Here is a 27,652-nt window from a genome sequence, read left to right on the forward strand (position 1 = left end):
GTCTTTCATTTCGTGTCCGCAAAATTCAGAATTAAATGAATCTGCACGGATCTGTACAAACAGAGATATATTTGTGAATCCAAGATGTTATCTTTCGTATTGATATATCATAATTTGTGCACGTCAATAACAAGATGCGCATTTGTGGATCCTGCGACCCGCGTTCATTCATCCTGTTCGGTTCATTTGGATTTTGAGACTTTGTTTTCGCGGTTTTGCATTGGACAATCCACACACACACAACTTCAGATCCTCGCACAACCGTGCATAAACTACAGCCTACCACTAGATGGCAGTCTCACGGAGCGATGCAGAGGTTGGCGGCAGAGGTTGCGCTAGACTTTTTCGGCTCGTAAAAAATCCCTCATAATCTATTTTTGCCCGTCACTATGGTGCACGGTGATGTTACGTGCTAATTAGCATGTTTGTGACATCATCACTATGAACACGTGTTTACTCTCTGAACTTACTGAACTGAATACCCAATAAAATTGAAGTCGTTTACATATTTAATGTTTCTGTTGTCAGACATAAAATAATAATTACAGACAAATGTTTATAATCATATGTCCAGTCACTAACAATGACAGGTGCTTGTAAACGCTGTTTTGTAATCATTTATTAATTCACTTAAGTTATTTTTAGATGCAGTTTGGTTATGAATGTGCTGCTTCTGCCGCTCATTGAACGGAAAAGACAGAGAAACATTTTTCCACTCACTTAAAGTTAGTTTATCCAAAATGACGCTAGTCGCCATCTCTCTCTGAAGGAAAACAGTCTGGAAACAGAATCAGATCCAGAAACAACGCCTTTAAACGACGTTATCGCTGTGTTATTATGAAAAGTGTACAAATATTTTCAGTTCGTTTTGAAACTATGGCGAAAGCTGCTGACACAGCTGCTGAGTTAAAAAATATGGATCCGAGTTTGGAGACTTTCATTAGGGGGACTTTGGTAACGGTCTTTAGCCATCAAAGTTACAGTGCCACCCTCTAGTGGAAAGTTAAAGAACTACATGGTTTTATATAAACTCATTTTGTATAAAACCTCCCCAAACTCTGCAGTGTGTGCGGGGGCCATAGCTTTTTTTGTTCTAAACGTCTCTGAAACAAGCATTACATAACTTGCGAAATATCAAACAACAGCACGAAGACACTTGAGTGTCTTGAAATGATTAACGTTAATGATTTTAAACGAATGATTTTAAACGACGATTTTGGCCAGTTATTTCGTCTACACTCAAACATGACTGGATTTTTTATCTGTTAAATATTATCAGCATTTTCTTGTACGTTTTCGTCGATAACCATTTAGGATTTTAAGTGTAAATGGATGAAGTTTACATTTATTTTCTCAAAAATGCCGTGACCCGGATTCGAACCGGGGTTGCTGCGGCCACAACGCAGAGTACTAACCACTATACGATCACGGCGAGCCATTTAGGAGACGAGCGAATTGCTCAGAATGTGGATTCTTGATCATCCATTCTTTGGATTCTATAAATTCTATTTTAATTTTGACCAAAATTATGAACTACTGTCATGAATAGCGCTATTTTTCCTTATTACCCGATTACATTAATTGTTATTGTTTTCAAGAAAATGACTTTCTATTTATAAAATAAAAAACCCAAGAATCACATCAACCTTCATGTTTAACATACATATTTCACATCAAAAGTAGTGGGCATTTAAAAAACAAGATATTAGTTCAACAGATGAGATCAGACTTTCGAAATGATTTAGTTTGATTTTGTTAGTGGAGATCACACTTATTGATCTGCTTATTTTAACTGCGGAAAGAACGACTGACAGCTGGAACTGTTCTCTTTAAATACTCCGTATCGTTCTCCACTAAACCTGAATATGGGCGTGGCCTGGTTAGTACGTCAAACGTAGGTAAGGCGTGACTAAGCAATTCGAAGTACTGGCAATATTATCCGACTGCAATACCGAGGAAAACGAAAAGGTATCTAAAAGTATTTTTTCAATAAAATATAATTTCAGCAATAAGTAAATATTATGGAACTAGTCAGATGTGACGTAGAATGTTAATAAACATAAATGTAACTGTAAGTGTATTTTCATTTTCTGAGGTTGATTGGTCGTGTCTGCAGATATGGCGCCCTGACGTCTTCATGAGAGTTTTATTTTTCAGCAATGAAGTATGCAGAAATGTGTTAACCGTTGGTTACTAACAGAGAGATATCTTCCGATTTTATGAGATTTGCCGCAGTTTTTCTTCGAAGTATTAGGTAAGTATTGACTTTGCCCTTTAAAATAAATGTATAGTGCTTTTGTTCGCGGGTCGGGCCGCTCGGTTCGCTGGCGCCGGGCTCGTGTGCTCTTCTCGCGCTCGTTAGCTTCATCGCGCGACGCTTGCGACATTCGATATTTCATCATGCTTCTTATTCTTTACATTGAGAAGTTGTTTGGGTCTGAAAAATGTAACAAAATATAACATTTAATCAATGTAACGAACACAAAGACGCTGGAAGACGTCCATTTTAATCTGAGCTAAACTAACACTGAAACTGAGGTACTCTTAAAACGGACAAAAACTTCAACAACGTAAACTATAACCTTTACTTTATTTTAATTCGCTTAAATCATTACATGTAATCTTAGACTAAACCATTAAACTTACAAACTCTACACATTAATTGTAATTGTTAACTTAAAGCTTTGTTTGTTTTTATAGTATTCTTGTTTGTTTTATGTATTGTCGTCATACTACTATTTATTACTGGGTTAGATTTGTTTATCTTGACCTAAAACGTAAGAATACTAAACAGATTTTTGTTGTTGCTGTTATTTTTTTTCTTTCTTAAAACCACTTCTATATTTGTTCATAGAGATGAATGTCCTCAGAAATTAATTCCTCATTGTATAGTATTATTTCATATTTATTTAATCAGATTTTTTCCGGGCATAATACATGAAAATACTATATAGGCGTTTTTTAAATGTTTTATTTTGAGACCACATTTGTTCAGGTATAAAGAGTGAGGTAAAAAGTTCATAAGTAATTATGTATATTTTTTATTATATTATTTACATTTTCGACAATTTTTTTCAGAGGTGTCTCCACTCTGAGCGTCAAAATGAGTGATACAGCTGTGAAAAGAGTGGTGAGTAACATCATTCGCTCTCCTGAGGACAAGCGAGAATATCGAGGACTTGAGTTCACTAATGGCCTGAAAGCTGTTCTGATCAGTGACCCGACCACTGACAAATCATCCGCTGCGCTGGACGTCCACATAGGTAAAGAGTCACATTAGTCTGTCCTTACTTTTGCCTTTATTTCAAGGTTTTATATATCCGCGCATTTATTGCTCAATTAAATTGTCCTAATTTTCCATTTTTGTGTTGCGCACACCCAAGAATCCCATAATTTACTTTGTAAAAACAAGAATAAACTTGCTCAACTGAGCAGTTCATTTGACATTTGGATTAAGCTACAGCTGATGTGACGCCCACTGTGTCAACACAGACTAGTAGGAGGCCTATGTGATTCCAGGATGTCCACTTTTTAAAGGGGTCATATGACACGGCTAAAACGAATATTATCGTTTGTTTTAGATGTAATGCAATGTATATACACAATTTAAGGTTAAAAATCACTGTATTTTCCACATCCCGTGCATGGTTGTATCTCCTCTTTGCCCCGCCCTCTGAAACGTGCAGATTTTTTACAAAGCTCATGGCTCTGAAAAGCGAGGTGTGCTATGATTGGCCAGTTAACCAGCGCGTAGTGATTGGTGGAATACTGCATGCGTGTGAGGGAAATGTAACGCCTCTTACCATATTTGAAACATCAGGTTCCTCTTCAATTGTACTGACAGGTACACCCACCTTACTTGCGTATACATTTGGGCGGTCTTAGTCAAATCAGACCACCAAATTATGTAGATTTGTGGGGGTGTGGTTACACGAGGCGTTTCAGGCAGGTCTGGGTGAGTATTCGCTTTTAGATAGAACGCATCTTTTGTTCCGACACTTTCATTTGTGCATTTTTACGTGTCCAATACATGCATGGGCAACTTATAACTCACCAAAGACACAGAAAAACACGTATTCGCGCCATATGACCCCTTTAACAACTATATCCATTAGTGATATAGTAATATAAGTATTTATGGGTCGTTCACGTCTATGTCATTAAATGGTACGTTGGTAAAGATATAGGTGGACAGCTAGCATGCTTTGAACCCTTGCAAATAAGGCACACAATAACTGAATGGGGTCAGTTCCCCCTCTCTTTCTGACTTTGTTTGTAATGTACATAATTCTGAATGGTTTTTCAAATTCAGTCTGTCCACACCATCATTTGAAATGGTGAAATCATGTACATTTGTTTTGTAAATATTCACTATTATGCTCAATAGAAGAGCAGGTGTTCATAAGAAGAGGTGACAATTGATCATTCATTAAACATTGTCAAATTAAATGTAAGAATGATTTTGACTGTTTTGCACTGAAATTTGTCCTGTTTGTGTTGAGTCCTGTGGTTCGGATCAGAATTGTAAAACTAAGGTTTCTTGCAGGTTTTTCCTGCTGTTCAGATTTGAGTCGTGTGTACACAAGAAATCAGATTAAATCAGATTAAACAACGCCTATAGGTTTGGAAACGTGCCAGACAGACCTGCATGTAATGCTACGTCCTGTTGTCTGGGTGTTCAACCTGTACAATCATAACCTTTTCTTTTACTGACTTTTGGGTAAAAACATATTCAATCAAGTGTGAGGTTTTTAAATGTGTCTGAACGTGTTGTCATCAAGTGAAGTGGTGGACTCGACATTTCTCAAGATCTCAGTCTGATTTATGATCGCAAAGGTGACAATAAACTGCGTTTTCTTCTTGTCCTGCAGGTTCCTTGTCAGATCCTGAAAACATTTCAGGCCTGGCCCACTTCTGCGAGCATATGCTGTTTCTAGGCACGGAGAAGTACCCCAAAGAGAACGAGTACAGCCAATTCCTGAGCGAGCACGCTGGCAGTTCCAACGCCTTCACCAGCGGAGAGCACACCAATTACTACTTTGATGTGTCCCATGAGCACCTGCAAGGGGCTTTGGACAGGTAAATTAATCCAAAAAATGTCTGTTAGTGAATTATTGAATGCTCATCTGGACTGCTGGCCTGTTTGAATTGCTAAAGAGCGATGAGATGTTTGAACTTATGAAAGGATGAGCAGGTTGGGATCTTCAGGTGTCACGCTGTCTCTTGGTGTGGGGTTACTTGTCCGGGAGGAATCAGGTTGCTTTGTTTTGGGATACGGAGAAGAGAGTTACCCCAGTCCCCAGCTGCTACTGCGGCCCAGAGCACCACCTGCTCATTGAAACATTTTGAATGATTCATGATTAATCTCCAACAACTGGGTCATGACTGCATTTTAATAAACGGATGTCAGAACGGAGAGCTTACGCACTAGCACAAGCTCTGATGGAGCAGATATGAATGAGATCTAACAGGCATAATGCAAATTAAATTTGTGATCTAAACCCCGCCTCTAAAATTGTTATTGGTCATTGGAGCCCTTCTACCAAATTTTGGTCACATAACATCAATTTCACAAAGCCTTGGATTATTTTTATATGGTTTTGTGGTGCACAATTTCCATCAAAATTAGTCATAGTGTTCTGATTTTGGCTGATATGACAAAAGGTTCATTATGTAAAAGGCTCACTATGTAATTATTTTATAATTAAAGTTGGATTATAAAACTCTGATTGTAAACCTGCCACAAAGGTAAATTGTTAGCAAGATTTTTATTCACCTCTGTCCTGAATGCGCACTTAAGCGCCATCCTCATTTACATGGCAGTTGCATTTGGACAACAGCATTCTTGCTCATTTGAATATATATCAAATCAGAAACTTAAACGTATGCAAACCTCTCCGCAGCTGTGGGTTCAAGCAACGGCTGGTCATCCACTACACAATGCATTGATGTTTTTACACCGCACATTTGAATATTGTTAATGGTCTTTTTGTTGTGGTACATGGTGATATCTTTAGAGTGGTATGGTGCTTGATATGATTTTTTTTCCCCAGGTTTGCTCAGTTCTTCCTCTGTCCTCTTTTTGATGAGAGCTGTAAGGACCGAGAAGTGAACGCGGTGGACTCTGAACACGAGAAGAATGTCATGAATGACGCTTGGCGCCTGTTTCAACTGGAGAAAGCTACTGGGAACCCCAAACACCCCTTTAGTAAATTTGGCACTGGTATGGACAACTGCTATACACCTGATATGAACAAATTTTTTTTTGTCACAATGTCTTCTTTATAGTTTTTGATTAAATATAAATCCTGTAAATAAATTCGCACGGATGCTTTTTTTGTTTGTTTTAAAACGCACCGTGATTCCTTACCTTAGTTGAAATAAATAGGCCTACCTTATTTATTGATGCAAATCCAATGCAAAGCTAAACAAGACAGACACTGACCGTGAACGACAAAGAAAACAATATTTATATGCTTGCTGATCAGCAGAATATCTTCCTCAGATGACGGTCACATAATCAGGGAATCAAGCACTCTGGCTCCGTCTTTGTTGCAGGGTATTTTTTAGTATCTTAACAGTCGGCATGAGGTATCAAGCCCATTTACTTTATTTATTATCAACAATAAAGCCAGATATTCTTGTCAGATCTGGGTTTTGTTACCGGGAGTTAGAGAAGAGCAGAGCGTTTTCTCCGCTGTCGGCTTGTAAACTGTCGGCTTGTTGAACAGACTTTCACCAGAGTAAAATAGACCTATATGCTTGTTTTTCTTATCAAGAACATGTAAAACAAAATAAACAAGATCACCATATATCACAGACTGTCAATATACGTTGCGTTTTGTTTTGTCTGTATACTTTTTGTATTATACCGTTCTGCGCAGGTTTAAATGCAGTTTTTTTTCTATTTTTTCAACATAAAAAAACGATATACAGGATATAATATTAATGCATTATGAATATTTAATGATAATTATAAGCTTGATGTGAAATTGTGACTAAATAAAAACGTAACAAATTACGTCATTATTAACTTAATTTAAATAAACCAATATTCATCATCATCCTTCAGCTTTTTTCTGTCCTTCACTGAGGATAATGTCTAGATCGATTTAGCTTAAGCTGCCTTGAGATTTATCTGTGCCCAGAATAACCAAATGGTGGCAGCCTTGAGTTACAAGGCTTGTTTGCTCAGAAAAGCAGCTGTGTATTTGAATTGAAGAATTGAATGCTGGCTAATGCATGTGCTTTAAAAAGCTTTTGTGTTTGTATACTATAGTTAAACCCCCCCATGCTATTATAATTGTGTTGTTGTTGTTTTTTTGGTTAGTGTCTGTTAGCTTAGAGGCTATCTATATAAAATTGAGCCTGTACAAGTTTACAGACTTGTTGCATGTAGAATTGTATGCATTTAAAATGCACTATTTCGTTTCCTGAAAACAGTATTTGTTTTTCTTTTAAGGCAATAAGTTAACACTTGAGACGAGGCCATCTCAACAGGGCATCGACGTCCGTGAGGAGCTGCTCAAATTTCACTCCACCTATTACTCATCCAACCTGATGGGACTGTGTGTGCTGGGCAGAGGTCAGTCAACAGATACGAATAAAGCCGTGGAAACCCTTTCTGCATTACCTTTGCTTCTAATTCAGTTTCATAAATCAGATAATCCCTAGAGATAAAGGATGTTCACTTTCACTCTGGACAGACGTGGAGATCTCTCACTTTTAAGTGCTGTGCTGTTCTACATCAATCATTTCTGTGCTTGATGTTACAGTATTGCAAAATAAAAAAGTAATTTGGGCATAAATGGAGAGAAAAACAAATTCTTCGTCAGCTCCACACAACACATGCCAGATTTCTCAGTTCGGTCCTGGCGTGAGGTTGAATGTTTCATGAGAGCTGTCCTGTTCTCTGTCGTTCTGTTAAATGATTCATAGTTTTTGCACTGACTGCGTCATGCGGAGGTGATGGCGTGTTTATTTAATTTAAGGTTAACGTCGTGTCTATTTTACCTTGGACAGAGTCGTTGGATGACTTGACGTCTATGGTGGTGAAGCTTTTCGGAGAGGTGGAGAATAAGAATGTGCCTCTCCCAGAATTTCCCACAAACCCGTTTCAGGAGGAACACCTGAGGGTGAGCGCCAACTCCTGACACCTTTATAAATCCCAGATCTCACATCTTGAGTCCTGACCCTACACCTGTTTCAGAACTATTGGATGTGAAGTCTCACTAAAAGTTTTGTGTTCTGTTTTTGTTGTCATTGGTTTCTGACATATTGCACTTTCTCCACAGCAATTTTATAAAGTCGTGCCTATCAAGGACATCAGAAACCTGTATGTGACCTTCCCCATCCCAGACCTACAGAAGTACTACAAGTCTAACCCGGGACATTATCTTGGCCATCTGATTGGTCACGAAGGCCCAGGGAGTCTTCTTTCTGAACTCAAATCTAAAGGTGAGAGAATTCATCTGAAAAATGGTGCTAGTTCTCTCACATAGAATTTGTCACTTTTAAAAGTTCAAATGGTCAAAGGTGCTGTGTGTAGTTTTTTCGGTGGATCTTTTGACAGACATTATATACCAAGACCTTACGCTGGATTCACATGGGGCGGCAGCGTCAACTCTTCTCATTTACTTTGAACGGGTGACGTCATGCGTTGCCAAACTGAATTGTGCGTGCGTCAGCGTCGCTTCACTGGCGTTGCTCGTGGCAAGAAGTTGAACATTTCTCAACTTTTCAAGCGCCAACGCAGGCGTCAGCCAATCAGATCACCTTATGCAAATAACCTAGTGCATGCACTAGCTAATTGCGTTCATGCAAGACCGGAGAACAATTTGATTGGCTGTTGTCACTATGACGATCGCGTCGGCCATGCTTCAGAGACACGCCCTCCGTCAAGCATTGACGTTGAAGCCCCGTGTGAATCCAGCTTTACACAATGAAGCGTCATGTTTTTATTGTCTTAGAATACACCGCAGGTCCCCTTACATGGAATTCGCCATGTTGTAGCCCTAAATGGACAAACTGCTCTACAGGGCGCGTTTCGTAAATGTCCTTCGGGAAAAAGAAAAAACGTGATGACATCTTAGTGCTGTGTCAGTCACCGTAGTGCTTTGAAAGGGAGGGAGTGGAGGGAGCCGTTGGTTGCAATTCACAAACCCGGCCGCTAGATGCCACTAAATTTCAAACACTCAACCTTTGAATACTGTTTACATTATAATGTAGTTAAAAAGTGTTTGAGGAATAAAAATATCAATGGCCAGTGTAGTTTATTCATGCTAATGTTTTGTGTGGAAATATGCTGTTTGGTAGCATTTGCAAAAATGAATATTTGTTGACTGCTTCACCATAACTTGAGTTGTTTTATAATGGGAAGGTAAATTGTGATGTTGCCATCTGACTTGTCAAACAGTGTTTTAGTTTCTAGATGGTCATGCTCTCGCTGTCTCTTCTCAGGATGGGTGAACACGCTTGTCGGAGGTCAGAAGGAAGGAGCCAGAGGATTCATGTTTTTTATTATTAATGTGGACCTGACAGAAGAGGGACTGTGTAAGGATCTGGAGTGTTTGTGTATATGTGTGTGCGTTTGTCAGGTTTTATGTTGCTTGATGTGTTGACCCTGTGTTTCCAGTGCATGTAGAGGATATCATCTTTCACATGTTCCAGTATATTCAGAAGCTGCGGACAGAGGGCCCTCAGGAATGGGTCTTTCAGGAGTGTAAGGTATGATCGGGTCTTTAACACGTGCTAAAATAGAAAAGATCAGTCTCAGACTCTCCAGATTAAAAAAGTCTGCGTCAGACGAGCATTTTAAAGGGGTCATATGACACGGCTAAAATGAATATTATCGTTTGTTTTAGATGTAATTAGAGCTGCACGATTCTGGATAAATTGAGAATCACGATTTTTTTGTTTCAAATGGAGATTGCAATTCTTTTACGATTCTAAATGACGACTAAAAGTAATGCATCATTTACTAGAGGTTCTACCAGAAAAATAGTTTATTTAGGTAGCCTATTGCTTTAAAATTATTACATATTTCATGGTTAACCTTTAGTAACCAGTGAGAAATTGTGTAATTTGTAACACAATCCTTAAGCAGTTTTGTTTTCATGCTGTAGTTACTTTGTTATTTGGTGTGAGATTAATTTGGGCAGAGTGAGAGCTTGTAAACGCGTGTCTCGTGTGTGCGAGTTGGCAACTCGCTGCTTTAATCCCAGTACTTCTGTGATCATTTGACACAGAAATAATGATAGTGTTTGGTTGAAAGAGTGTTTGTGACGTCGTTTCATACCTAATGATGATAATGCTTTCTCTGCATCTGTGGCAGCACCAGCACAGATTGAAGCGTTATGATTTTACTCGGAGGTGTAAGTTAATAGACACACGAGAATCGTTGGTTTTCATTAATGAGATCGTGTGGGTGTTTGAATCGAGATTGCGATCTTTTAACGATTAATCGTGCAGCTCTAGATGTAATGCAATGTGTATACACGATTTAAGGTTAAAAAACGCTGTATTTCCACACATCTTGCATGTTTGTATCTCCTCTTTGCCCCGCCTCTCTGAAACGCACAGATTTTTTACAAAGCTCATCACTCTGAAAAGCGAGGTGTGCTATGATTGGCCAGTTAACCAGTGCGTAGTGATTGGTGGAATACTGTAAGCGTGTGAGGGAAATGTAACGCCTCTTACCATATTTGGAACATCAGGTTCCTCTTCAATTGTACTGACAGGTACGCCCACCTTACTTGCGTATACATTTGGGCGGTCTTAGTCAGACCACCAGCTGACGTAGATTTGTGGGGGTGTGGTTACACGAGGCGTTTCAGGCAGGTCTGGGTGAGCATTCGCTTTTAGATAGAATGCATCTTTTGTTCCGACACTTTCATTTTTGCAATTTTATGTGTCTAATACATGCATGGGCAACTTATAACTCACCAAAGATGCAGAAAAACACGTGCTCGTGCCATATGACCCCTTTAACCTGGTTGTTGAAGTGGATATAGTCATTAAATGCTGTTAAATCACACAAAAGTCTACATCAAATGTTAGTCAAACTTTGACATTATAAAACCTTATGTCATGTTTGTTATGACAGCACTGATTGGTCCCAACGTTTTTTTTTTTTGCAGGATTTGAACACTGTGGCATTTAGATTTAAGGATAAGGAGCGTCCACGTGGATACACGTCTAAAGTTGCTGGTCTGCTGCATGTAGGTATCTCTCATGAAAGACTTGAAAGGTTGTCACCATGGTTACAGATGCTCTTCTCATCAGCAGCTGTCACCGGGTGCTGCTTTGTGTTTTGTCAGAAGGTCACAGCCATTGTTTATTTCAAGTTGGCTGGGTCTTGATTTGAATAGGAGTACACCGTATACTCCCTTACTGTGCTGTTGATCATGTTTAGTTCAGCCAGTCATCCAAGAATCCATTTTAAAAATCCATTTTAGTTTTAATGTTTGTTTTTGGCTGACTGACCAAATAGTGATTCAAGCAACATAAAAAAAATACAGATTATTGCTTCTGTTTTCATCATATCCTTAAATGAAAGATCGGTGCATCGGATGCAATACCTGATGGCATACTTCACTTTTTATGTGTAGTTAAATTTCTGTGATGGCAACCTATTTATTACCTGTTACATGTGTACATGTACATATTATACCAAAACACATTCTGTGTATGATGCTGAAATCTCTCTCTCTCGACGTCAGTATTATCCGCTGGAGGAGGTGTTAGCTGCTGAATATTTGCTGGAAGAGTTCAGTCCAGATCTCATAGAGATGGTGCTGGATAAACTGAGACCAGAGAATTTCCGGTGAGCCCCCCCACACACACACTTTCAGTTCTGTAACATTTATCTGAATGTTTGGTTATTGAAATACACGCATAATGACCAACCACCTGCCACAACATCAGAACTATATTTGCATTTTCCAAATATGTAAACCACTAAATCGAAGCATAGTAGCTGAAAGATGATGTGGAATTGCTTTGGAATTTAGAGAAACGACACACTGACAGTTTCCTGCACTATCATGCAAATTTTGGTAACTCGTTGGCATCCTAGGCACCTACAGAAAACGGCGCTGTTAATAAACTCCCTTGACCTGAAAGACGTTTCATTTCACCTGGGGATGAGATCACTGTAACAGACCTTTATCCATTGGCTGCCGTTTTCAAAGATCCACAGAAGCAGCTTCATATTTGACCCTTTGCAAAGCAGATATTGGCGTCTTTCATGTCTCGCTGCTGAGGGACAAACGGCTCAGATTGGTTCTAGTCTTTTCTTTGTTTTTTTTATGTGTGTTTTGAGATGGTGGCGTCTTGCTGTGTTTGTTGGATGAATCCCATTTCAGCTTACTCCTAATGTGAAGAAGCTTTTCAAATTCAATTTCCTTTGAAAGCCCATTGCGTCTCAATCTTTGTCCATCACCTGTTTGGTTTCGGGAAGAAGGAACACAGATATACCGACATGGGCTTGTAGGGTTTCTCTGTACTGTCATTATGGTTGATGTGGAGGGATCATCTAGGCTCTGTTTAACCTGATTATTGTTGTATTATTATATTGGAGGGCGTAATATATAATAAGCAAGTACTTTGTGACTGGTCTTCTAATAGGTTGTATAGTAGATTGTAATCGTTGTTGGCATCAAACCTGTACCAAGATCATGTGTCTTTCTAGTGCTTTTTCTGTTTTGTCTATCCACCAAAACAAGTGTAGTTAAAACATGTTAAAGACTTTGGTCATTATATTTGATAGATTTTTAATGTTAGTATAATAGATAATAAATATCATATCTTGGGCAGTTTTTGAACCACGTTGAAGCTTTTAGAACTTATGTTAAGCTCTCTTATGCAATTGGTTGAAGCGGGCGAGTCCAGAATAGCAGGTCATTGTACCAGCGGTTCTCTATTGATCTGGACAACTTCAATTGTGCAAAGAAATAATCATTGATCTGGAGCTCAGTACACTTGACAACTCCTGGAAAGCCAAGCTTTTGATTGACGTAATGACCATGATGCCCATTCTACTTGCCGAGCAAAAGATCTGATAAAAGCAGAATAATACGGCCCTTATTTTCCCCCATGAGAGTGGTTGAGAAATGGACAGTGTCTTGCAGCATTTGACTTACTAACCATTTGGCCTCGCTTTTTGTTTTTCTAGGGTTGCTGTTGTCTCCAAATCGTTTGAAGGACAGACTGACAGGACGGAGGAGTGGTACGGCACACAGTACACACAGGAAGCCATTTCTGATGAGGTCATTAAGGTGAGACATTGAGATTGTTTTTCGGTACATTTTAAGTTATTTTCTGTTATAACTGGTAGTTGTGCTCTAATCTGTTGAGTTCTTAGGTGTTTTAATTTATTTCTTCAGGTGTTGTAAGTATTATGGGAATTTTTGTGTGTTTCAGAAATGGCAAAACGCAGACCTCAATGGAAAGTTCAAACTGCCAATGAAGAATGAATTTATTCCAACCAACTTTGAGATCTACCCTCTAGAAAAGGATTCCCCTTCCACCCCCACTTTGATTAAGGTTTATTTGTCTTTTTACTCCATCATTTTAGTTATTTTCAAATTTCATTTAGTTTTTTTATTGTGCATTCCAATTAATATCAATCAAACTGCTGTTGGTTTGTTTTGATTTAAGCCATAATAACTCAAAAAATACAGCTAACTAACACAATAAAACGTAATAAAAACACGATAACATAATAAAAAACATGATTTTCGTTATCTCATTTTGGATTCAAACTCTTCAAATATTGTACAGTCGACTTTTGAATTACTCATATTAAAAATAATGTATATTTCCATCTGTTTTCTTATGTGTCTTGTGTTTTCTTAGGACACTGCAATGAGCAAAATTTGGTTCAAGCAAGATGACAAGTTTTTTCTGCCCAAGGCTTGTTTAAACTTTGAGTTCTTCAGGTAGGTTTGCATAGTTTATCACCTTCAGTGTCATTAGTCCATGTGTCTGTATAAATGTTGGTGTAAATGCAGTACATTGTCGTTTTCAAATAAGTTTTAGACCATTTCTTGCTTTAGGATACAATGTTTACTAGAAGAGCTAGTTCAACTTCAGAGATGCAAGACTTTATTTTACAATGTCTTGGTGTTTTTTACTTTTGCCAATTAAATGCTTAATTTAACGAATTAATTGATTTTAAACTCCTCTAAGAAAAGGGGGAATAATTCATGCATGGGCTAAGCATAACGCTACCTTCCATAGTGCTGTATAAAGATTTTTTGTTGTTTGCATAGAAAACGTTTTGATAAATGACCCTTTTACTACTATAACCTTATTTGGAAAAGAATACGAATTGATTTAGTGTGTTCGCAAAGCTTTCGATTAAAGCGCTTCATCATCTGCGCTTTCTCCACAGCCCGTTCGCATACGTGGACCCGTTGCATTGTAACATGGCGTATTTGTACCTTGAGCTGCTCAAGGACTCCCTGAACGAGTATGCATATGCAGCCGAGCTAGCCGGCTTGAACTATGACCTCCAAAATACAGTCTATGGAATGTATGTAAGTATCTTCGCCACTCAGACATGCTCCTCCTGCGGGGAGCACCAATCTCACACAGAATGTTGAATAAAAATCCAACTTTGTTTGTCCATCTCAGACTCTTGATTTTTTCTTCGCATATGTAGACATGGAGCATTAGAATCAGGTTAGCGCCGGAGCCGAGGCTGCATATTCATACTCTGTCTGTGGTCCCTCTCAATCCATTTTCTTTGTCACATCAAAACAAACCTTTCACCCAAACATCACGCCATTTGTTTGTTTTGTTTCCCCCCTTCTTCCACGCTGGTAGTCGCTACCTTTACACAGACCCGCAGCACTGCAACATGACTTACCTGTTTCTCAGATTGTTGAAGGATGATTTGAGAGAGTATACATATGCAGCCCGTCTGGCAGGGTTGGTCTATGGCATATCCTCGGGAATGAATGCCATCCTTGTAAGTATGGTGGTTAGCCCCTCCCTCTTTTTGTGAGTGGCGTGGCATTGGGAGAAGGGTGGAGCTTGTATGTTAGAATTCTGATGCTTGCTTAGTGGTGGCAGAGAAAAACACATGCAGGTGTCGAGAAGCATCGTGTTATTTAGGACAGTGAGTCCACACATCAGGTGTTAGAAATTCCCATGAGAGCAAATCTTGGATTAAATCAAAGTTGCTTTCACTGCTTTGTGGTTAACACACACACACACACACACTTTTTTTCCTTTTGGCTTTTTGCACACTTTCATCACAGTCTCCCACATATGCTGACTGCATGGATGGTTTTCAGTCTTGCTTTTTTGTTCTTGTGTTCCGCTGTAGAATGACATTTCAAACGATGACGTTATTATGAGTCAAATGTGAAGCAATAGAGTGCGAGACAGAGAAATGGTTTCGAGTCCAATCAGTATTTCGGTTCCGTCTTTGTTTTATTAGGTGATTCACTCATTGTCATGAATATTCACTGATGTCTGTGTTGTTTGCGTGTCAGCTGTCAGTGAAGGGTTATAATGACAAACAGCACATCCTCCTGAAGAAGATCATCGAGAAGATGGCCACGTTCGAGATCGACGAGAAACGCTTTGATATCATCAAGGAAGCGGTAAGATGCAAACACGCACGTTAAGATTTGTCGTAATCGCACATTTTGTGGTAAGCAGAACTGGAACGCCCATCATCCATCCCCATCCAACTGTTTACAACCATCATTTTCTTCTGCAGAACACGAAAGAGATTTTGAAGAACGTTGATAACCAGACAACTTTGGCCACCATTGACTTCCATTGTATGGATGAGACGTTGCTCAAAATATCTTCTTTTGTGTTCTACAGGAGAAAGAGATGTTTTACATGTTTTAACAACATGAGGGTTAATAAATGCTAACAGTTTTTATTTTGGATGAACTATTCCTTTAACTGTTTTAACCATGCTTAGCAGCTCTGATCTTTAATATGATCTTTAATAAATATGTGTTTGTGTGATTTGCAGTACATGAGGTCTCTGAATAACTTCCGTGCCGAGCAGCCCCACCAGCACGCCATGTATTACCTGCGACTGCTCATGACCGAGGTGGCCTGGACCAAAGATGAACTCAGAGATGCTTTAGACGGTTAGATGCTCTCATCTAAAGCAATGTTCCTTCTATATGTGAATGAAGTGTTGATAATGTGACTGTTCCACAGATGTGACGCTGCCTCGACTCAAGGCGTTCATACCTCAGCTGTTGTCACGGTTACACATTGAAGTCCTGCTGCACGGCAACATCACCAAACAGGTTGGTTTGATAAACCTTTGTTCAGAAGACTAAGACCAAGATGTATGTCAATTCTAATGATCGTGTGTCTGTTCTCTCCAGTCTGCCCTTGGCATGATGCAGATGCTGGAGGACACTCTGATTGAGCATGCTCACACTAAGCCCCTCCTACCGAGTCAGCTGATTCGCTACAGGGAAGTGCAGGTTCCTGATGGTATGTTCTTATGCGCTACCGCTCAACATTCTTTATACACGCATTTCTAACTCTTTAGGGCTTCTGTGTTGAATTTGTTTGCATCCATAGGGTTACAAACTTTCTGTGTAGTTTGGTGAATGCAAATTCTACTTTAGCTCATTTTCACACATAGCTTTTCAAAATATCACACTGCAGTTTATGTATGGAACGCAAGTGTGTTGATTTTGTCTGTTCATTTGCGTTGGACACATTTGTGCTTGTTTCATGGCCTAATCAAACGTTTATTAACATGGGCAGACACACGTCTTCTATATGAAAAAAAGATCTTCAGACATAATGGGAATGAAAAGGATTGTTATCAGAAATGGCACACTTCACCTTTCATTTTCTCGAACCGCTCTATGGTGTGAAATCTGAGGTCCATGATATTTGTGTGTTTGTTTGTTTGTTTGTGTGTGTGTGTGTTTGTCACGGTTCTTGTGTTTAAGTCCCGTTCTCTGTGGTTGTCAGGTGGTTGGTATGTTTACCAGCAGAGAAACGAGGTGCATAATAACTGCGGCATCGAGATCTACTATCAGACGGATATGCAGAACACTCATGAGAACATGCTGCTGGAGCTCTTCTGTCAGATCATCTCGGAGCCCTGCTTCAACACGCTACGCACCAAAGAACAGCTGGGTATGTGGAAATACAATTTCCTTTTTATCGGTCTCTGCAGGGATTGGACGAGCACAGCTGATTGTGAATATCAGAGCTGCAGCACTTGGTTGAGATGAACTTGGTTTGAAGTTGAATAACCAGGCTGTTTTTAGCAGTATTGAAAGAAATGAAATGTTAATCGTATCAAAACAATTTATTTCTCTGTGTCGGTCTGTCCGTCCAGGTTACATAGTGTTCAGCGGCCCCCGCCGGGCCAGCGGTGTGCAGGGTCTGCGTTTCATCATCCAGTCTGAGAAAGCACCTCATTACCTGGAGTCTCGCGTGGAGGCATTTCTCAAAACCATGGAGAAAAGCTTAGAGGAGATGGGAGATGAAGCGTATGAGAAGCACATTCAGGCCCTGGCCATCCGCCGTCTGGACAAACCTAAGAAGCTGGCCGCCGAGTGTGCCAAATACTGGGGAGAGATCATCTCCCAGCAGTATAATTTTGACAGGGGTGAGGAGTCAGCGTTTGGATAAAACAGACCTCTTTATAAACTATGCGGGTGTTTTTGTTTTTCCAATCATCTCTTTTCTCTGATCTAGATAACACCGAAGTGGCTTTCCTGAAGACGCTGACTAAAGAACACATTATGCAGTTTTATCGGGTTAGTGATGATTTAAGCACATTATTGTTTTTACATTATAGAGCAACCGTAATTTTTAGCATCAAAATTGAGGAATGCCAATGCTCGCAGAGCAGCACAAAAATGTAGCTTCATTGTTGGATAAGCTTGGATACGTTTTAAATTTAATAGCCGTGGAAACATAAAAATATGCAGAATTAAAAATAAATGTTATTGAAGTCCCAGAGAAATCAAATTTTACGATGCCTAATTTTTCATGAAATATTGCAGCGTTTATAGCAAATAGCTTATCAATGTGGGTCTTTCTCTTTTTAAAATTCATGTGCCCTCATAATCTATAGTTAAAATCTGAAAATGCACTTCCGCCCTGTAATGACTATCCATCTTAAATGATGCACGTTAGATGGCTTGGGCGGAGCATCTGTTAACTCCTCCCCTTCAACTGTCAGTCTGCTGCCAGTTCCATTTCAAAATGCAACAACTGTTTTTATACATCCAATAAAATCGCAGCGAAAAATGCGGCCGCGCCCACTATTTTTCTCATGCGAAATTCCATTTCACTCGGAAACGTGTCAAAATACTGAAGTAAAAGCGATCGCAACTTCTGGTTCACGGGGACTTTAAAGTTGTGCTTTTGTGCTTAAAAGTTGTGTGATAATATTTCTCGGTAAGGAAATAAAGGCGGTGCAAATATTTTCTCTTCTGGTCACATGGGTTGATTGCGTCTTTCCTCTTCAGGACCTGTTGGCCATCGACGCCCCCAGAAGACACAAGGTGTCTGTACACGTGCTGTCCAGAGAGATGGAGTCTTGTGAGTACTGACACAATCCTACGTTCACGTTGAACTGATGCAACAAGACCGAGTCATTTATTGGTGTTCTGTGTTTTTCGCAGGTCCACCGGTGGGAGAGTTTCCAGCTCAGAATGATGTGAACCTGGCTCCTGCCCCCTCACTTCCTCAGGTACAAGACACACGTGTGTGTGTGTGTGGATTCAGTAGTTTAAAAGGAATCACTTCTGTTTGTAGTCGCTCTGCTGAGACATGCAGGATATCTGGTTTGCTCATTGTGTGTTTGCGTTGCGTTTCAGCCGTCTGTGGTTGAGGACATGACTGATTTTAAAAGGAGTTTACCGCTGTTCCCTCTTACCAAACCTCACATCAACTTCATGGCTGCCAAACTGTGACCATCATCATGGGACCGTCAGAGACGGCAAACATCATCTGCAGCCAGGAACATCTCTGTCTATCTCTGTGTGTGTGTGCATATGAGCGTGTGTGTGTGAGCAGACAGGGCCGTTATAGTGCTTTTAGCATTTAAGTGTGTTCTGCATCATCTATTAGATAAAAAGAAAACCTGATGAGAAGACGGAGGGAAAATCTTGTCACTTCTGTCAGGAGATGTGTGTCCCTATTATAATATAGGAGTTATACGGTGACACGCTGGTTCCTCATGTCATTTCAAGAATGCGGTGTCATTTCCTCATCGTACCGTCACTGAAAGAGAGTGACTATCACAACGTCTCTCCTGGTAACACATACAGGCCTTACTATGATTTTAACCTGTGATCAGGATTTCTGAAACCCGTTTTTTAAGTTGAATTTAAATGAGTTCCTTTGTTTTTAGGCTGAGAGCATGTTGACAGAGTTTTATCTTAAGGATTGTGTTGTAAGTTCATCAAGGTGGTTGATTTATTGATTTGGTATTCTTTTTTATTTGTGGCTGAACGAATATCATAATAAACCAGTTTTAATAGCATTTGTTTATTTATTTTAAACAACTTTATCCTTTGGATTCTAATGATCATGAAACCTTTGTTTTATTAGTTGCCCTAGACGTCCCTCGGCTGAAGCTTTATTTCTGGGTTTTATTCATCAAACACAAGCAGAATGTATATAAAAAAAATGTATTCATCCAAATTTGCTTACGGTTTTTCATAAATTTGTTCAGCTCATGTTTCTTGAATAAGACCCATTTGCTTAGATGTTTCATTTGTGCAGAATTCTGACTTTTATACCGAAGTCTACACAGAGCAAGACGCGTCTACACTTTAGAAAAGCAGTCCGGGGAAACCGACCAAGTCCGGCTCACGTTTAAGTCTGAAGTCACGGTCTCGTGCGCCAGACTCATGCTTAAAGGGACATTTCACCCCAAAAAATGAAAATTCTGTCATGAATCATTCTCCCTCAAGTTGTTCAAAACATGTAGAAATGTCTTTGGTTGAACACGGAGAAAGATATTTGGAAGAATGTTAGCAACTGAGATTTCTTCTACTATGGTGGTCTATGGTGCCCCAGAAATCTCAGTTGCTAACATTTTTCCAATTATCTTTGTTTTCAACCAAAAATCGAAATTTCTACCAACTTGAGGGTGAATAATTCATGACAGAATATTCATTTTGGGGTGAACTGTCCCTTTAAAATTCCCTTTAACTGGGTTTCTTACAGATGTCTTGTGATTATGCACTTCTTGCAAGCAATAATGTGATTTACAGGACCTATGACTAGTGTCTTCAACTCTCCTGGGCATTTTTCTGATCGTAGTTAAAGCGACACAGAGACTGAGTTTAGTGTGAGGTGTCGGCTCTCATCTGAAGCTAGCGTGTAGTTGTGTAGTCTGTGCCGGTCTTGTAATTTCACGTGTGCTCATTTCTCAGGTGTCTTGTTAGCCTCGATGGGCCAAACCTTCACCACCACTTTTGTTTTTACTGCTAAGATTTATTCTGGACTTACTCAGGCGTATCAAATCCACGGTAATGCTGCATTTTTTTTTGACGTAATGACCGGGTTACAACCTCCATCGGAATAGTTTCCTGCTCTTTTAAAAGAATATATCAAACATGAGGATGTTAGATGAGTTTGGGGGTTTTCCAATATGATAGATTTACTCGGGCGTCTCGCATCGCTTCTTTTTGTGTACGTTGGTTTCTAATTGTAAAGGAGGACATGACTAATGGTTTTACAGCTCTTTTGATGAAAAATTGAACATTCTTTCATCATTTACTCACCCTCATGTCATTCCAAACCTTTATTACTTTTTCCTGCCGAAAACAAAAATATATTTGAAAGAATGTTTGTAATCAAACAACGTTAGACCTCATTGACTTCAAATGTGTAGACACAAAACCACTAAGACATTTCTCAAAATATCTTCTTTTGTGTTTCACAGAAGAAAAAGATCATGCAGTGTTTGAATGGCATGAGGGTAAATAAATGACGGAATATTTATTCTGCTAAACCATGTGAGTTTGGAACGGCATAAATGACTGTTTGTTTTAGTGAGTTGTTCTTTTAAAACCCAAAGATGCATTTCACATGTGCACCCTAAATCCCTTTAACTGTTCCAGAATCAGCTCAGAGTTAGGTCTATGCCATAGATACTAAACAAATGTCACGTAATGTTGATAAGAGTAGACCATTAGTGTAAAGAATTCATTGAGTCCAGAGTCATATGAGGGACACGAGTGTCCCATGCTTGGAATCAACATGAGATGAAACAGAAATGTATCAGGCTGTTGTCATGAGGTAGAGACAATTCTTCAGTTAAACTCTCACTCCGATTGTATCGCATTTGTTTTTTGGGTGGTTTTAGTGCAACTTGGGGTGTGGTACTGATGCGAAGGCGGTGTTGTGTGTATCTGTAAGAGAGTTTTCTGTTTTATTATAAATAAACACTTGTTGATCTTACTTGTATTCTTTTCTTTTGTTTAGACTCCCGTTAAACATTACAAATGGATTTGCAAGAGTAGCATGTGCGTAATAATAGAATTTCCGAAATTGAACCCATTTTAAACTCGTTTTATATTACTAAATGAATTCATTTTGACTTCAGTCAGTGCTCTTTTCGATGATTTTAAAACCGAAGTGTATGGCACTGTGATCATACGTTTAAACTATGCAACATCCACACTTGTTTTGAATAGTAAACCGTAACATCACGCTGCAAAAATTAATTTCTTACTCAACATATTCGTCTTGTTTTTCTAGTACAAATATCTAAAAGTTCCCAAATCAAGATACATTTACAATGAGGAGAGTGGCCCATGCCCCAAATCTTATGCATGAAAATTATGTAAATAATTGATTTTAAAAATGGTGTAAGAAAAAGAAACCTGAATTTCTTAAGAAAAAAACTTTCCCCATTTGCAGATTTTTTTTGCTCGTTTTAAACAAATTAATTCTTTCCTAAAAACAAGACTACTTTTCACTTTCCTTGTCAAGTTGATGTATCCTGATTTAAGAATTGTTAGAGATATTTCTACTAGAAAACAAAATGATTAGTAAAAATTAGCAGTGCAAAATATTGCCGTTTACTTGACTTTTGTGATCAAATGTCCCAAGGTTTTATTTGAGAATATCCATGTCAGAACTTTAATAAAATGCTTTTTTTCACTGTAAATAAGCATGAGTAAATCATTTTCTTTGATAACTGAGACATTGTGCTGACAAACGGGTCTACATACTACACAACTGACCTTTAAGTGCAGTTAAAAAAAAACTCGAACACAGAAAAGCATTGGAAAAATACATTTATTTACATAAATCAACCAGAAAACTATAAATTCTGAATCCGTATCTGTACAACGCATCCGTTTATACAACATATATGATCTGTATTTGGCATTACGCTTCATCTGTACAACCAGACACGGGTGAGAACTCAAGAAACCTAAACACAATCATCTCAAGTAGATGATGAAGAGTTTAAAATCACATTTAATCAACCAGCATCACTGATCTGCTATCAGAAATACACTAGAGTTCCGCAACACCTTTATTTGATCATCAATCTTCAATGATGTGATTTACTTCTATTAACAAATAAATGTACTTCAGTAGATAACCAGGTATTTGTTATTGACCCCTCACAAACTCACTGTAAATGTGTACCTATGTTTAGTATGCATTTATATACTTCCTCTATTATTGTCAGATACATCAGCCGCAGATGAACTAGAAATAAAATTATTCACAAGACATCCATCAAAGGTTCAGAAAAAAAACTCAATCCAAACATTTGGCGTGTTCTCCCAAATACACCTGTCCATCTTTAAAAAAGACATTGTACCGGTGTCATAAAAAGGCCACTAATACTGTTTTCTGTGAATATAAAGTAGGGCCGTTGGCAACGGTTGTGAGGCATCATGTGCCAAGACATTTTTTTCAAATAAAGTGACTCCAAGTCCAGCAAAATCTTTCACAGAAAACTAATGGTGGCTTTTTGACTGCTTTATGGTTTCCATGCGTCAAGAACAATGAATGCAGACCAACTCCAAACCATTCAGTTATTTCTAAATGATAAAATGGATTGCCAACTCAAGACATCAATAATACAAAAATGAAATAAAAAACATGAAAGCAAACTCCCAGACATCAGAATCTCGAGGCCAAACTCTCAAAAAACAAATGTCTGTCATTTTTTCCTGCTAAATCAAAAGAAATCAATTATTTTGAATAAAATGAAGCTTATTTTTAAGACCATTACAGTTTTACCACATCTTCCGATTCACAAAATAACTTAATTTATTACTTAAATTAAATCGTACAGTATGATTTTAAGTATACATCATGTTGGCATGTGTTAAATTTACTTTTTTAAATCTGTGTCCATTGTCCAGTTGTGTGACATGGAAGAGAAAGTCACAATGTCAGAAATCCTAATGGTCCTTTAAAAAAAGCTTCCTCTTTTGTAAAACTTGTTAGAGTTTGGGATTAAGCAGACATTTCTTAAATTATCCAAGAACAACCACATAAAAAAAGGACAATTTTATATGTTTCTTATGAGCAAATAACTGATTTACCTATACGTGTTTGCATTAATATTACAGCATAATGCATTTACCAGACTAACTTTTAATGACAAGAAGACATTCAGCAAAATTGCATCATGTGATACAGCCGGTCTTTAATGAGACCCTGAGGTTTGTACTTGAAGCGTAGTGATTCACTCTGGCGTTTCTAATCCATTATAAAACAACTATTTTTTTAATAAAAAAAAGAAAAAAACAGTTTTATTCTTCTCAGTCTCTTTCTTAAAAACCTCATAAAATGAGTAGCACACGACTCCCCAATCCAGATTATATCAACAGAAGCAAAACTCAATCTCGAAACCCAAATCGCATTCTCAGGGAAGAAGAATCAAATGTAGCGCGGTTGTGTCTCTTTGAGCCGGATGAAGCCGAGCACAGCTTTGACGATGACCTCAAACAGCTTCCACCTCTGGAAAATTAAGGATTTTACGATGAGCTTGACGGAGATACTGTTGCTGTTTGAAGTAAACCTTAAACGCCCCTTTAATAGCCACAAATGCAATGCCACCCTGCGAGAAAAACACAAGAGTATTATCAGAATGATGACAGAAATACATTTTTAACATTTTCTGAAGTTTCTTCATACCAGAATGGTCCTCTGAAGGTTGGAGTTGACGCTGCTGAACATCAGTTTGCCCACGATGGTGGCGATGGTGGGGAACACGAGGGCTCCGCACAAGATCCTTGTGGCCGACACGTGATCGGCGAGTGGACTGGCTTCTGCCGGGATCCTCGGGACGGGACAACCGATACCTGCACACAACACAACAGATTTGATAAACATTTACACTTAAACAAGGCTTCATAATAATATGAGAAGTGCTACACAAAGCTTTAGAGAGAATACATGTAGGAGGAAGGAGAGAAAAGTAATATAATAAAAAAATTATATATATATATATATATTAAATGAAATGAAATGAAATATAAAAATAAAATAAAACAAAGCATAACATAAAAAATAAAATAAAATAAAACAGAACAAAATATTAAATGAAATAAAATATAAAAATAAAATATGAAATAAAATAAAAAGTGAAATAAAAATAAATAAAAACAAAACATAAAAAGAAAATATGAAGTAAAATAAAAAAAATTGTATAAAATAAAATATGAAATAAAAAATATATATAAAATAATGCTATTGGCCACTGTAAACACTATCTTGAACACAACAATGTCACAGAGATTATTCTTTTCTCTGTTATTGAACAATTATGTTGCGATTCACAGAGATAATGCAGTCGACACAGATCAGAATTGATCAGTACTCATTTTTGTTTTTGCCGTCAACACCGACCTGGAAAGATACTGTTGAGGATCTGAAGCTTATTGGAGTATTTCCTCCAAAGGCGGAGCACGTAATCTTCCCAGCGAATCATCTTCCCCAGAATTAGCATAACTGGGATGGTGGGCAGTCCAATCAACAGGAATAGAGGATCAGCCCGTTCCATCACATCCAGACCTTCCTTATGACCCACAACCTGAGATGAAGAGATTGATAGGAATCAACTAATGTCGTGCACATACAAACTCTCTTCAGCTGTGATTGTGCTGTGTCCCACCTGCATGACTGTAACAGCTCCGTATGTGACGGCCGTCCAGTAAATGGATCCAACCATGATACCAGCGGCAGCAAATGGGCAGGCCTTTGAGATCAACCTGTCTGCCAGATCCAGCACGTACACCACCGGCCCTGCAGAGAGAGAGAGAGAGAGAGAGAGAGAGAGAGAGAAACAAATGAAAATTCAACATTTACTCCCTCTCATGTTATTCCAAACCTGTAGGACTTTCCTTCTTCTGCAGAACACAAAATAAGATATTTTGAAGAAGGTTGGTAAGAAAAAACCCCAGAGACGTTTCTTAAAATATTGTCTTTTGTGTTCCACAGAACACAAATGTGTCATACAGAGGTTTTGAATGACATGAAAATGAATAAATGATAGAATTTTTATTTTTGGGTGAACTATCACTTTGAATTTGTTGAATTAGTGACTCGATTCATTTCTGCCTGACCAGCAGGGGGAAGAAATGAGTGTGTTCAATCTGAATTAATCCATCAAATCGAGAAAAGGTTAAAAGCATATAACGTTACCCAGATAATGCGATTTTCTTTCACTACGCGTTCCGAAACTTTTTAGAAATGAAATTTTATGTGCACAAGTCTCGCTGACATGTGAAATAATGGCTTAAAGAGTCATGAAAGCAATGAGGAAGCACTCGAGGTGGAAATCATGAGGAAATCATGAAATATTTACCGCAGACAACCTGCTTTCCTTTCAGCGCCTATAAATAACCTCCACTGCAGGAGAGATGTCTGGGAAATCTCTCCGGAGAATGAAGAGGTTATTTTCACCTTCCTTCTCTAATGGATCACTGACTTCAGAACGCTTTCATTTCCACCTTCATCATTCATAGTGTTTTCATCCATTACTGTAAATGAAACTGTGACCCTCCAGAACATTTCGGCACGGTTCAACTCCTGCGCACTTTGTAACACCAGGACTTGATGGGTGAATTAAAAACTTGTGTAGGTTTCACCACCAAAGCTTTTCCCAAAATGACTTCTTTTGGTGTGGAACACAACCAAAAATGTGTCTGAAACTGAAGCAGTCAAACAATCCGGCTACTGTTCTGGAAACCGTCCGAGTAATATTCAGATCTGGAAGCAGATGTCCGCACCACAGCAAACCGATGTATCCGCATCTGACATCGCCAGAATCTGGCTGACGTTCTCCTCAGCGCTGTGGCGTGAAGCTCGAGCCGAGCGGGTCACATCTAATGGCTATCTGGCAAGAGAAAGAGCGCGAGCATCTCTGCAGCTGGCCACATATTCCATTATTAAGATGATTAAAACAGAACTCCACTCAGCAGGAATAGAAGACGGCAGGCTTTTCTCTCACATTTCCCACCAGCGCGACGTCTCTGCCAGAAAACAAGGACTTTCTGTTCTTCACAAACCCTCTACGATGCCAAACTGCGAAAAACAGCTTCAATGTGATGTCATCTTAGTGCTTTCAAGAACATCTTAAGACTGGAGCTAAACCGGTTTGATGACGAACAGAAGGAACTGAAGACCAATGGTTTTCTTCATATTTTCACTTTTTCTATGAAGTGTGAGGCCTGCGGAACAATTGAAACATCTTTGAGATATTGAGCTTGAACTTTTTTGTTCTAAAACAAAGTCCTAAAATGTACACAACACAGCGAAAAAACGTCACAATGTAAATAAGTCACAGAATAAGAATATGTGAACAACTCTTTTTGACAAAAATGTCAGACAGAACCTTATAATTCCTACCAAGTCTAAATTTGTTGTTAATTTATTCTCTATTAAAGTACACAAGCTCACACCTCAACAAAAGTCTGAAGTGTTTTGTTGTCAGGCTCATCTCTGCTTCCCGTCTCTCGCTCCTAAAGTTTGAAAACTGAACAGGATATATGATTGGAGCAATTTCACAACTGGCCACAGTCACCCTGACAACCGTCTCCCAGAACAAACCTATTGCTATGGAAAGAGAGCGAAATGACGGTCTGGCCCTCAGGAGATGGACGATTTTTAGCGCAGAACGCAGAATCAATTTACATAAGAGCAGAAATACACGAGGATGAAAAATGACATTTCGCTTCATGAGCAGCGGATTACTGGAATCACAACAATCAAAAGCTGAGTCGCTGGAACCAGGATTGACCTACAAAGTGCGAGAAACCGCTTTCATCACGACTGCTGCAGTCATGTTTCATTGTTACAGGATCATTCGTGCTTCAATAGAAACTCTGAAATATGCACAAAGCGAAAGTGAAAAAGTGAAAGTATGTCAAGAATCTGACAGTGTGTCATTTATTTTGTTACACAAGTTTCGTCGTACCGAGCTTGGGGAACACAATGAGGTACTCCGCGTTGCATTGTGGGCAGGCGACGCGCGCTGTGCTGTTGCCTCGCTGTTTCTCGTCCACCCAGCGCTGCAGACACGACTGGTGAACCCACTTAGTGGAACCACGGCAACGGCACGGACGCACCCACTCCGCCGTCCGGTCGTCCTCGTCTGTGGCGAAACACACCCAACAACTCCTGCAACAAACACACACATCAGCAC

At 38.9% G+C, this 27,652-nt stretch overlaps 2 protein-coding genes and 1 non-coding gene across 5 annotated transcripts in view; 1 reads left to right on the top strand and 2 right to left on the bottom strand.

Moving 5' to 3' along the window:
* Nucleotides 1–1,360: 1,360 nt before the first annotated feature.
* Nucleotides 1,361–1,432, bottom strand: trnah-gug (transfer RNA histidin (anticodon GUG)). The gene has a single exon. It is a non-coding gene; the product is annotated as a tRNA-His (tRNA).
* A 444-nt stretch (nucleotides 1,433–1,876) lies between these two features.
* Nucleotides 1,877–21,432, top strand: ide (insulin-degrading enzyme). 3 transcript variants are annotated; one of them, XM_057341608.1, is made up of 26 exons: nucleotides 1,877–1,968; nucleotides 2,158–2,254; nucleotides 3,079–3,263; nucleotides 4,872–5,079; nucleotides 6,054–6,223; nucleotides 7,463–7,585; nucleotides 8,023–8,135; nucleotides 8,295–8,457; nucleotides 9,460–9,552; nucleotides 9,635–9,726; nucleotides 11,139–11,219; nucleotides 11,721–11,824; nucleotides 13,175–13,277; nucleotides 13,423–13,545; nucleotides 13,858–13,940; nucleotides 14,396–14,540; nucleotides 15,504–15,614; nucleotides 16,001–16,121; nucleotides 16,195–16,286; nucleotides 16,368–16,479; nucleotides 16,972–17,139; nucleotides 17,345–17,617; nucleotides 17,707–17,768; nucleotides 18,486–18,558; nucleotides 18,642–18,709; nucleotides 18,837–21,432. In XM_057341608.1, exons 2-26 carry the CDS (start codon nucleotides 2,220–2,222, stop codon nucleotides 18,930–18,932), a joined length of 2,997 nt encoding a protein of 998 aa, XP_057197591.1. In that variant the 5' UTR covers nucleotides 1,877–1,968; nucleotides 2,158–2,219; the 3' UTR covers nucleotides 18,933–21,432. The 3 variants fall into 3 exon arrangements, with proteins under 3 accessions (XP_057197591.1, XP_057197589.1, XP_057197590.1); XM_057341606.1 differs by having other exon boundaries at nucleotides 1,888–1,968; nucleotides 2,117–2,254; XM_057341607.1 differs by having other exon boundaries at nucleotides 1,918–1,968; nucleotides 2,096–2,254.
* Nucleotides 21,433–22,257: 825 nt separating this feature from the next.
* The window catches only part of marchf5 (membrane-associated ring finger (C3HC4) 5), an 18,643-nt gene continuing 13,248 nt past the window's right edge, over nucleotides 22,258–27,652 (bottom strand). Inside the window, exons 2-6 of the mRNA XM_057341609.1 lie at nucleotides 27,425–27,627; nucleotides 25,121–25,251; nucleotides 24,856–25,039; nucleotides 24,142–24,308; nucleotides 22,258–24,064 (exon numbers count right to left, since the gene is read on the bottom strand). Of these exons, the coding sequence (XP_057197592.1) occupies nucleotides 23,948–24,064; nucleotides 24,142–24,308; nucleotides 24,856–25,039; nucleotides 25,121–25,251; nucleotides 27,425–27,627 (802 nt within the window). The 3' untranslated portion in view covers nucleotides 22,258–23,947. The remainder of the gene's footprint in view (nucleotides 24,065–24,141; nucleotides 24,309–24,855; nucleotides 25,040–25,120; nucleotides 25,252–27,424; nucleotides 27,628–27,652) is intronic.

This window comes from Triplophysa rosa, linkage group LG9 (assembly GCF_024868665.1).
Source record: "Triplophysa rosa linkage group LG9, Trosa_1v2, whole genome shotgun sequence".
Classification (NCBI taxonomy): domain Eukaryota; kingdom Metazoa; phylum Chordata; class Actinopteri; order Cypriniformes; family Nemacheilidae; genus Triplophysa; species Triplophysa rosa.

Excerpts from the sequence above, each read along its gene's own strand:
- ide (XM_057341608.1), top strand. The coding sequence starts at position 2,220 with ATGAGATTTGCCGCAGTTTTTCTTCGAAGTATTAG. Across the intron at positions 13,941-14,395 it reads TTAAACTTTGAGTTCTTCAG|CCCGTTCGCATACGTGGACC; the intron begins GTAGGTTTGCAT and ends CTTTCTCCACAG. Across the intron at positions 17,140-17,344 it reads ACGCACCAAAGAACAGCTGG|GTTACATAGTGTTCAGCGGC; the intron begins GTATGTGGAAAT and ends CTGTCCGTCCAG.